The sequence below is a fragment of the Xenopus tropicalis genome, chromosome 3, assembly GCF_000004195.4.
Source record: "Xenopus tropicalis strain Nigerian chromosome 3, UCB_Xtro_10.0, whole genome shotgun sequence".
Lineage (NCBI taxonomy): Eukaryota > Metazoa > Chordata > Amphibia > Anura > Pipidae > Xenopus > Xenopus tropicalis.
The window spans coordinates 86357446-86369516 of record NC_030679.2 but is presented as its reverse complement, the minus strand read 5'-3'; the positions used below and the strand labels follow the sequence as shown (position 1 = coordinate 86369516).

At 37.7% G+C, this 12071-nt stretch overlaps 1 protein-coding gene across 1 annotated transcript in view; it reads right to left on the bottom strand.

The window, feature by feature from the left end:
• The window catches only part of lrguk (leucine-rich repeats and guanylate kinase domain containing), a 40920-nt gene that overhangs the window by 22346 nt on the left and 6503 nt on the right, over nt 1-12071 (bottom strand). The window contains exons 4-8 of the mRNA XM_002931868.5: nt 11599-11699; nt 11014-11095; nt 10696-10820; nt 8076-8219; nt 4928-5008 (exon numbers count right to left, since the gene is read on the bottom strand). Of these exons, the coding sequence (XP_002931914.3) occupies nt 4928-5008; nt 8076-8219; nt 10696-10820; nt 11014-11095; nt 11599-11699 (533 nt within the window). The remainder of the gene's footprint in view (nt 1-4927; nt 5009-8075; nt 8220-10695; nt 10821-11013; nt 11096-11598; nt 11700-12071) is intronic.

Below are 12071 nucleotides of genomic sequence, written 5' to 3'. Positions count from 1 at the left end.
TGCAACATTTTTAGGCGATTTTCTGAAATGTCATAAAAACCAATAACTTTAGGAAAGCTCTGCAGATTGGTACTTTGGTGTAGAAAGGACTCTTTACCCTTGTTGGATTTGTCAGAATGTGTACTTTCCAAAAATATATGGTTTTGTGGGGGTCACTGTATGGTTAGGGGAAGTTTTGGCACATAATACACTGACAGGGGGCTCTGTGTGCAAAAGCTGAGCTGGCAGGCGAGAAATCCTTATGCGCTATTTTCATTTTGGGTTCAGTACATACCGCAGACTTTGGTATATCTATGCATATTGGGCATCAAACTGTTCAGTAGACCTCTGGTGTTCCTTTTTGGGGTGATTTGTCTTTATCTGATCTTTATCAAGAAATTGTGAGAGATAAATGCGGCAAATTGCAACATTTTTATGCGATTTTCGAAATGTCATATAAATCTGCAAACTTAGGAAAGCTTTACAGCTTGGTACTTTGTAGCAATAAGAAATATTTACCCATTATAGATTCGGGGGGATGTGTATTTTCCAAAAATATATGGCTTTCTGGGGTGAATGTACTTTTTTTGTAGCATTATCCACTGTTCCCTCTAAGCTGTGCGCGTGTGCGCGCGCACACGACTATCCGAACCCGCGCACACAAATTAAAATAGCGCGCACAAAAATTAAATTTTTGTAACTTGATTTAGACAAACTGAAAGACCTGCGCAAAAATGCCCATAACTGAACTCCAACAAACATTCTGTAGCGCCCAAAAATTTAATCTTGCTTTAAAATGCGCACGGATGATATTTTTTGCGCACACAGCCTATAAAAAATTAGAGGGAACGTTGGCATTATCCCACATAAAGGATGTAAATGTGTTGATTTTGCAGGAGCTGAAATGATAGATCATATGGGGGTATGTTCCCATTGGGGCCCCTACATGCCACATACTTAGGTAAACCTATACATATTGGGCATCAAACTGTTCAGTGGACCCCTGGCGTTCAAATTTAGGGTGTTTTATCTTGGTACCTAACACTATGTGGGAGATAAGATGCTGCAAAGTGGAAGCTTTGAGGGGATTTTTGGAAATGTCATCAAAATTGCTAACTTTAGAAAAGCTGTGCGGCTTGGTACTTTGGAGTAGAAAGACATGGGTACCCATTTTAGATTCGGGGGAATGTGTACTTTCCAAAAATATATGACTTTCTGGGGTGAGCGTACTTTTTTGTAGCTTTATCCCACATATAATGATGTAAATGTGTTGATTTTGCATGAGCTGAAATGACAGAAATGACAGTATATATGGGGGTATGTTCACATTGGGGCCCCTACATGCCACATACTTAGGTAAACCTATACATATTGGGCATCAAACTGTTCAGTGGACCCCTGGCATTCATATTTAGGGTGTTTTATCTTGGTACCTAATGCTATGTGGGAGATAAGATGCTTCAAAATGGAAGCTTTGAGGGGATTTTTGGAAATGTCATCAAAATTGCTAACTTTAGAAAAGCTGTGCGGCTTGGTACTTTGGAGTAGAAAGACATGGGTACCCATTTTAGATTCGGGGGAATGTGTACTTTCCAAAAATATATGGCTTTCTGGGGTGAGCGTACTTTTTTGTAGCTTTATCTCACATATAATGATGTAAATGTGTTGATTTTGCAGGAGCTGAAATGACAGAAATGACAGTATATATGGGGGTATGTTCACATTCGGGCCCCTACATGCCACATACTTAGGTAAACCTATACATATTGGGCATCAAACTGTTCAGTGGACCCCTGGTGTTCAAATTCAGGGTGTTTTATCTTGGTACCTAATGCTATGTGGGAGATAAGATGCTGCAAAGTGGAAGCTTTGAGGGGATTTTTGGAAATGTCATCAAAATTGCTAACTTTAGAAAAGCTGTGCGGCTTGGTACTTTGGAGTAGAAAGACATGGGTACCCATTTTAGATTCGGGGGAATGTGTACTTTCCAAAAATATATGACTTTCTGGGGTGAGCGTACTTTTTACTAGCTTCATCCCACATATAATGATGTAAATGTGTTGATTTTGCAGAAGCTGAAATGACAGAAATGACAGTTCATATGGGGTATGTTCACATTGGGGCCCCTACATGCCACATACTTAGGTAAACCTATACATATTGGGCATCAAACTGTTCAGTGGACCCCTGGTGTTCAAATTCAGGGTGTTTTATCTTGGTACCTAAGGCTATGTGGGAGATAAGATGCTTCAAAGTGGAAGCTTTGAGGGGATTTTTGGAAATGTCATCAAAATTGCTAACTTTAGAAAAGCTGTGCGGCTTGGTACTTTGGAGTAGAAAGACATGGGTACCCATTTTAGATTCGGGGGAATGTGTACTTTCCAAAAATATATGACTTTCTGGGGTGAGCATACTTTTTACTAGCTTTATCCCACATATAATGATGTAAATGTGTTGATTTTGCAGAAGCTGAAATGACAGAAATGACAGTTCATATGGGGTATGTTCACATTGGGGCCCCTACATGCCACATACTTAGGTAAACCTATACATATTGGGCATCAAACTGTTCAGTGGACCCCTGGCGTTCAAATTCAGGGTGTTTTATCTTGGTACCTAATGCTATGTGGGAGATAAGATGCTTCAAAGTGGAAGCTTTGAGGGGATTTTTGGAAATGTCATCAAAATTGCTAACTTTAGAAAAGCTGTGCGGCTTGGTACTTTGGAGTAGAAAGACATGGGTACCCATTTTAGATTCGGGGGAATGTGTACTTTACAAAAATATATGACTTTCTGGGGTGAGCATACTTTTTACTAGCTTTATCCCACATATAATGATGTAAATGTGTTGATTTTGCAGAAGCTGAAATGACAGAAATGACAGTTCATATGGGGTATGTTCACATTGGGGCCCCTACATGCCACATACTTAGGTAAACCTATACATATTGGGCATCAAACTGTTCAGTGGACCCCAGGCATTCATATTTAGGGTGTTTTATTTGGTTACTTTATGACCTGTAGGAGATAAGATACTATAGACTGGAAGCTTTGAAGCGATTTTTAAAAAAAATCACAAATTTTGATAAAAACCAATAACTTTAGGAAAGCATTGCGACTTGATAGTTTGGAGTAGACAGACAGTTGTGCCTATTCTGTATTCCCCAGAATCTGTTCTTTCCAAAAATGTACAATTTTCTGGGATAAACCTTCTGTTAGTGGAATTTTGGCCTTGAAATCCAAAGTATGCAGTTTTTTTGGAGCAGTGCTTTGGGAATTTGGTAGTGTACTGCTGGGAGTTTTTGACCTATACAAGTGAGAAATCTCCATAAAACTATATATATTTGGTATTGGCACGTTCAGGAGACATGGGACTTTCCAAATCAGTTGAATATTCGTGCATAAAATAATTTTTGTTTCTAGTATGTGTGATTATATTATGGAAAATTTGATTTTTTTTGCATTTTTAGACATTTAGAAGCCTATATCTTGTTACAGAATTGGAATTACACAAAAATTCTACCATATTTTGAAAGCTTAGGTTGTTCTGAAAAAAACGATATATTGTTTTCCTTGGTAAACTAAAAGTCCCCCCGAGGAAAGGCCCCTAAAGTGAAACAGTGCAAAATGTTCAAAAACTGTCTGGCAATACAAGTTCCGCTTTGACCAAAATGGCTGGCAGTAAAAGGGTTAAATCTTTAGTCTTTATATGCAAGTCTAATGTCTACAGTGAAAAATCTGACCTTGAAGTCAGACCTGTTATGAAGAGTTGCAAAAGATGCTTAAACCCCTGGCTTATTATATCTGTATCTCAGAAAAGTATCAGTATATCTAATCCTGAAGCCTCTGTATTTAGCATGTACAAAGGATTACAAAGGATAAGTAATTTATTTATTGCAATCCTTTATAAGCAAAACCCTACAACAATTCTCATGGTATGGATTTTTTTTTTTATCCAAAACTGCCGCAATGCTTAAATGTACCCCAGATCAAATAATTTCCAGTTTAAGGGGCTCATTTACTAACCATTGATTTTTTTATTTGTTTTTTTAAAACTCGATTTTCATTTTTTTTGGAAAAGTTGCAGAGAAAAAACGATTCGACTTTTCCAAGATTTACTAATGGCTAGATTAAACTTTTTAAAAAGTAGTTCCGACTAATCGCCATGTGTGTCTTCGCCCTAAATTTCAGAATTAGATAACATGTGTGTGCTGGGTTTACTTGGAAGGGTTGAACTTGATGGACTCCCATCTTTTTTCAACCCTATGTAACTATGCATGTTAGCACAAATACACAGAATGTTTTTGAATCAATACTTTAAAAAAAAAAAAAAAAAAAAACACATGGAGGAAACTGATGGCACCCGTGGTCTCAAAGCCAGATGTTTTAATTGCATGGCTGGGGAGTATTAAAGGTATGTCACACCAGATGTTAAAAAAGATTATGTAAAAAAAAAAGAATTGCTGCAATTGTACAAGATACAGGTACTGTTATTTAAGGCTGCTAAATGCATTTAAATATGAAACAAAACAGTAGGATTGCTTTCCTATCAGCACTGAGTTAGTAAGACAGTAAATTGTACTTGATGTTATTACAAAGGAAAAAACAATGGGAAATGGCAATGAAGGGTGTTCCTGGGGTCTTTGCCACTCTGGGGCAGCCTTTTGGATGCCGCCGCCTGTCGTATCTGGCACTTAACATTCCAAGCGTTGCAGAGGTGCAAGAGGGGGCCACATCGCTAGTGCAGAGAGCACATCTGTTACCCTAAGAAACCTGCTAAACAAATAACTGATATCTCAAGAGTTATAGGAAAAAAATAATAAAACTAATTTGTTTTTTTTCTGCTATTGTTAGTGTGCTACTTTGTATTAACGTCAGGTTCACTTTAAATCTTCCTTGTGGTTACATCACCATGTATATTTAGTTTCATTTTTAGCCCCTCACTTACCTGAACTGGATTCTTTAACAGATTTAGCACATGTAGTAGCGGGAGTTCTTCAATGTAGGTAATTTCACTAATTTGACAGATCTGGAAAAAAGCACGTGCAACATTAACAATGCTACATGTCACACCTGGATGCTTTCAGATTCAGTGGTCCTTTCAAACATTTATTGTAAGGTTTCCCTTTTTATTATTAATAATTGCATAGAAGATACATGCACAGAAATTAATCCCCGTTATAGGAACACTGGAAGACAGGCCAGGGACACTAGGCATGATTTGATAAAGTCTGGTAGTGTGGCTGCCTGACCTGCAGGTAACAGAGTACTGCTATGACAGGCAGTTTATAATGCAGTTTATATGTAGTACTTTGTAAATACTTTAGGCACAAAGCTTTTTCTAGCCACTAACAGCGAGTTTTGCCAAACAATTACATTTAGTCCTACGGTCACGGGGGGGTTGTTTCTTTGAGTTATATTTTTTTTAGACTAAGTCTGTTTTGAACAGTTATCAGTTTACCATTCCCTGCTGGCTCACTTTGTGTCCTTAGCCTGTAAGCCAGCCGGCAGTCCCTTGCAGAGATAACCAATATAAGATCGGTGTGATGTATACAGTATTGATTTTACATGGGTCACAATTTATTACATGCATAATATATGTCTTTAAGCTTATAGATAATGCAAAAGTATAATATTATGTATATTTTTATATCTACATAGTCCAAAGCAAGAATTTCTTTCATATAGTGCCTTGCACAAATTTATCCCCTTCAATTGTTTTTGTGTTACGACCTGGAATTAAATGGATTTCATTTATATTTTTTACCATTTGATTTACCTGACAAATGTAACCTTTTAAAAATTCAAAGTATTTAAAAAGCCCTATTAAGTCCATTATAATTTCAGGTTTTAACACAAGAAAATGTAAAAGAATTTAAGGGGGGGGAATAACTATGTTTGGCAGTGTATTTCTGCTTTGTTAATTGTGATAATTGTAAAAGCAAACAAGATTTAACATGTAGCCTTTTCTTCCTGAGGCCTTAGTTTTACAGTGAACTTTGGGATGGACAAGTCAAGTACTGGTCAGGCAATAATAATGGGTTTTGGCTAAGAACATGTAAAATTATTTCTTTGTCATCATCAGCTGAATAAGTAACAAAGGGTTAAGGTTTACAAAGGGCTTTTCCAAATCATTAAGCACCCATTGCTTGACTTTTAATGCAATCCTCCTTAATTTTTGGGTATTAACAATTCAGTGGGGCACTGTAGTTGAGTTCTAACATAGGACAGAAAACATATTCTGATAAATCGATTGATCAAAGCAGTAGAGAAAGTATGTGATCTTATAAAGATGGGATACAACCAAGATAGACACATTTTCCCTAATCCTTTCAACTTCTTTGCTGAGCCCCATTTAGCCCTGCAACAGTTTAACATTATAAGGGACACATTTAATAACCTCAACTATTATCTTTAAGTTAAATAAAGCCAAAACAATGTTATGCTTCTCCAGCTGCTGCTTTAGGACGTACGGTTTTATGAGTAACACCCTGTAATTCTGTTTAATTCTGAAAGCCCCATTTCAGAATTTAGCCTACTGATTATTATACTGTATTATTAAAATGCTTATTGAGTGCTGCTGACAATATTTTATGTAATAATGAATAAGGGTAATGAGAATAAGGAATGTTTATATGTAATAATACAATTTACATAATCCAACATTGACAACAACTGATACTGAACTTTAATGCATTTCTATTATTATAATATATAGGTACATCTAATATATTTTTATAAAGCAGCGTTGGCTGGCTTGTTATTCTGGAAAACTCAAATTTCCTAAGCAGCTTTACTTGCAGGCATCTACCTCAAGTCCCCCCATTGCTTAGCATCACCCTCTTTAGTGCTGGGGTCCAGGGGACTGCAGACTCTATGCTACTCAAGGGCAGGAATTTCACTGTGAAAATACACTACTGTAATGCCCTTTACCTAGACAAAAAAAATGTTTAACCATTTCTGAAAGAACATTCTGTAAACAGAGTAGGGATGCATTGTATCCACTTTTTTCGGGCGAATCCTGAATCCTTTGTGACGGCTGAATACCGAACCGAATCCAAATCCTAATTTGCATACACCTCTGGCAAAAAATGTTCAACTTCCGTGTTTACATGGCAAAAAGATTTGAAGGATTCAGTTCGTCCAGGAGTGTGGATTTGGCCAAATACTGCTGAAAAAGACAGAGTCTTAGCCGAATCCCGAATCGAATCCTGGATTTGGTGCATTCCTAAAACAGAGATCACAGGGCATTGGTGGCAGCAAAGAGCCAAAGTAGGACAGGCCTTCTTTGTGCTTGGGAGACTTCTGTTCTTGCCTTGAGGAGGCTTTTCAATCTGGTGCAAGGCCCAAGCCCTTAGTGTACAGCAGTGCTGTCCAACTGGCGGCCCGCAACCCCCCTCTGTGTGGCCCCCACCTGTCTGGCTGCTTTGATGGCTTACCTTTGTGTAAGCTTTAAATGGTATCAGTACTGTGATTCACTGGCCCCCTGCATGGTCCTCAGATTCAGCCTGTAATCCCCCTGTATTGTTTACACATGTAATCCCCTGTGTTGTTCACACCTTTTAATCCCTAAATTGTTCACACCTCAGGCTCACACTGTAATCACCCACATTGTCTCCCTGTTCACACCTCACAGACTGTAGGAGCAGTAGAAACCCACAAATAAACCCTGCACACTAATCATAGGCTTAATCATAGCCTATGATTAAGTATTGCATGGTACGAAACGCGTAAGGCTATTGCATTATGTGTTAGTAGAATAAACATTTTGTGATTTTACTATATTTCTTCATGAACAGCTGCCATTTATTCACCTTTATACCGGAGTGCCTGCCTTTCTTCCATATTTGTGATTAGTGCAACAAATGCTTCGCAAAATTTGCCACAGGGTAGTAACCAACAGCATCTGATTAACAATTATCTTTGATGTAGGTAAAAATAATAAATAAATACACATGGAAAAGAACAAGTAAATTCATTTCATAATTCGGATCTTTTGCAGTTAAACAAAAAGTATACTAATCCAATTACAGAAAGGGCTTGATAAAGTACACCTTCTGGCCCCCATTTACTAGAAGCTTTATTTAAGTGCTTACTTCATTATCCTCTAGGTTGAGAGACAGGAGATAGGTGAGTCCTTCCAGCCCTTCTAGGTTAGAAATCTGGTTACAGGACAGGTCGAGTATTTGTAAAGATTTTAGATCCTCCAAGCCAGAGATGTTCTTAATATAATTTGAATTCTAAATAAATAAATTTTAACATAAATAAACCATGATGTCATTGATGTTTTACTTTATTTTAATGAAAGGTGTTTGCAAAACAACAATTTCATATAACTGTATAAAACTCAAAAAAAGAACTGCTTCAAAAGTGATGGCATTGCAAATACTGTTTGGGTATGGGACCTGTTAACCAGAATGCACAGGACCAGTGGTTTTCCAAATAAGGGGTCTTTCCATAATTTAGATCACTGTATCTTAAGTTTACTAAAAATAATTTTAATATTAAATAAACCCAATTGGATTGTTTGCCTCTTATAAGGATTAATAATATCTTAGTTGGGATAAAGGGCAAGGTACATTTTTTATTACCACAGAGAAAAAGAAAATAATTTTTACAAATGTTAATTATTTGCTTTAATGCACTGTTAGGGAGATCGCCTTCCTGTAATTCGGAGCTTTTCTAGATAATAGAATTCCAGATAAAGGATCTCAATCCTGTATCATGTTCTTACCCACACTAGACTCTGATTGAAGCTCAGCACTTCCACTCTATGTTTCCCATTGATTTATAGTTGTCAGTACTTCTTATGGTGGCCATACACGGGCAGATTTCAGCTGCTGATTTGGGTCCTTAAGACCGTCTCGGCAGCTTATCTGCCTGTGTATGGGGCCCTCCGAAAGGCCACCCCGAACGATATCTGGCCAAAAACTGGTCAGATGTTGACAGATGAGAAACCACATCACGTCACTGATACGGTACTTGCTCCGACTTTTCCTGTCCCCATCATTGAAATGTAATCATTCGGCTCTAGGGCCAAAAAATCACATTAGCACAATATCGTGGGCATATCAGGGGAAAGATTTGCTTGTTTGGCAACTTCGTCAAACAAGCAAATCTTACCGTGCACTGCCACCTTTATGGTGGCCACACACGTGGCGATTTGCGATCTTTCGTGCGACCATCGGTCGCACAAAAGATCGTTAGATCCGCCACTAACCTTCAGGGCTGAAACGGCAGATAAGGAGGTAGAAACAATAGGATTTCTACCTCCTTCTGCCGATTCAGCGCTGAAGGCAGATTTTGGTCAGGCGCCTTTTATGGCGCCCGATCAAAATCTTTAAACCTGGCCAATCGGCGAGTCGACCGATATCAGCAGCCTCCTGCGATATCGGTTGACTCACCATACACGCACCGAATATCGTACGAAACAAGGTTTCGTATGATATTATTGGTGCGTGTATGGCCAGCTTTAGACAGTGCTAAATCTTTTAGGGAAGGGGAAAAAAGGTTCCTAAAAGAGACCAACCCTGATATCCTTTACTATTGCAGCAAGTCCCGAAAAAACGATTGCACTAAAAATAATTAGGAAGATCTAAATTTCTGCCTGTATTATAAAGATCTCAATACAGTGGGTGTTCGTTTATAAATGGATCTTTTTGGGGTTTTTTTGCACTGAAAATAGAAATAGTTCAGTTTAAAAATGAAACTGGGTAAAACAGAAATGTTTTCAATATTATTAGTTAGCCAAAAATGTAATCTCCCACCGGCGATTTACCTTCTCACCGGTGGGATGGCAATCCGGGGAGATTAGTCACCTGCAAACAGGGAGTTTTGTCGCGGGCGACTAATCTCCTTGTGTGCCAGAGCCCTAAATTTGAAAATTAAAAAAAATTAGGACAAGATAAATGACCCGTGCATCTGTCCACCCCCAATTATACAATGACAATGTCTCATCCACCCTAAATGCACTTACTTTCTAATAAGCATATATTTACAAAAACGGGGGCTCAAAAGACTGGCTATATAACCGGTTTGCCATGCACCTGGTGTTTACCACCATAATTCAGAATAAATTACCAAAGAGCTATTTGGTGCTTTTAGCATAAAATATAACTTTTAATTCATACAGCTAAAAAGAGAATCAATTTCTCATTAAAATAGGGACCCAAAAGAAACCAGAAAAAATCAATGATTAATTTAAAAAATTATTTTAAATATTGCGGAAAATCCCTTTTTTGTGTTACTTGATATAATTCATTGCTACGATCAACTTTATTTGGTTGTTCCCACACAATTCATTTATTGTCACACACACAGAAAATCCGCTACTCAGGAGCACACGTGCCAATTCATAAGTCTATTTACACCAAATCAAGTCAATCACAGAGGCAGGAGCTATACATGATTTTGAAATCGATTTACATTAATTGTCGTACCTAAAGCAGCATTTTATTTATTTTAATGAAAAATTGATTCTCTTTTTAGCTCTATGAATTAAAAGTTATATTTTATGCTAAAAGCACCAAATAGCTCTTTGGTAATTTACTTTCTAATAAGCCCCAACTCTTTTATGATCTGCAAATAAAGAAGGTTCTGCCTAAAAACAAACTAATATGAGCTGTTGATACAAAACATTCTTGTGTTAATAAAGATGATACACCTCACTTGAGTGCTAATAGTAAGATATCCAAAAGAATAATGACTTATACACACCAGATATAACTCCTTAAGTGGTAATTTTCCAAAGACACTTATATTGTTGATCCTGTTGTGAGCCAGGTTTAGATGTGTCAAACTGCTGCATTTGTCTAGGCCACTGATCTCTCCTATGTTATTATCTGTAAAGCAAAGCTTAAGGATTTAAAATATTTGCAATAGTGAGGGAGCTCTTGCCAGGGCTGAGAAGACATTTCTGCCATTGATAAGGGAATGCTGGAAGATGTAGATCTGAGACAACTGAAGCACTGAATGTTTTGGCAGCATATACCAAGTCAAGTGATTGTGGAGGTTACCCTTTACTGTAAAGGATACTGTTCAAAATGAGCTTTGTCAGAGCCTTGTGTGCAGATAAATCTGCCATGTGTGTTAATTGATTATAAGAAAGATCCACCACCTAGAGAAACAAGGTACAGTAAAGGATTAATACAGTAAATTATAAACAATTATATTTATCACTCTATTCTCAATGTAGTGAACTAATTACTAGTAACAGCAGGGAGACGTATAGACTTTTGTCTGGCACAAAAACCTAGAAGAATTGCCAGCAGCCCATTCTTATTTGCCCATTGCTAGATTAGGTTTAGTAATAGTACCCCCCAAAACAAACCTTGATACACAATTTACCCCCTTTTAAATAGTACATCCCAGAAAGAGAAGGTGAAATTACAGGATACAATGTACTGGATACAATTATTGAGCAATATAGTTTATGTCCGAGAACAAATAACTCATAAGTTTTCTGGAATGTGTTTTTTTTTTGTCATTTTAATTAATGATACATTTCATTCTCAGAACACAGAAATAATCATGCTGTAATTTATACCGGGGAAAAGGAAATTTCTTCATAGAAATTCATAGAATTTGTTACTACCATAACCACTAACCTGACAGACTTACCATAAGATTTTTAGGTGGTACGAAATCAAAGAACGTGCTTAGCCTATTGTTAGAGGCATTCAGTTCAGTGAGGTATGTCATGAAGCTCACACAAGACAAGTCTGGAGAAGGTTTTTTTTTTTTTTAAATGAAAAGAAATATAACAGAACAAAGTATTATTTTCGATAACTGTGTATGAAATAATGATACTAAACATGTATCACATAATTGAAACAGATTGCAATGTTCCATCTAATTCTTTTTTATGTGTGCAATTCTTAAAAACCAAGTGCTCAGGTCAGAATAAATACAAAAACTTGTGTTTTCCCACAACCAGGGGCGGGCCAAGCCGACCGGGCGCCCTAGGCAACCCGGTCGGCCAACTCCGCCCACCTCCCCGCCCCCCCCAATGGCGCATGCGCGCCAAAGCACAGGAGGAGGTGCAGGGGGGCGGTGCGATTCAATCAGTCCTTGCCTCCACCGCTATTAGCGGT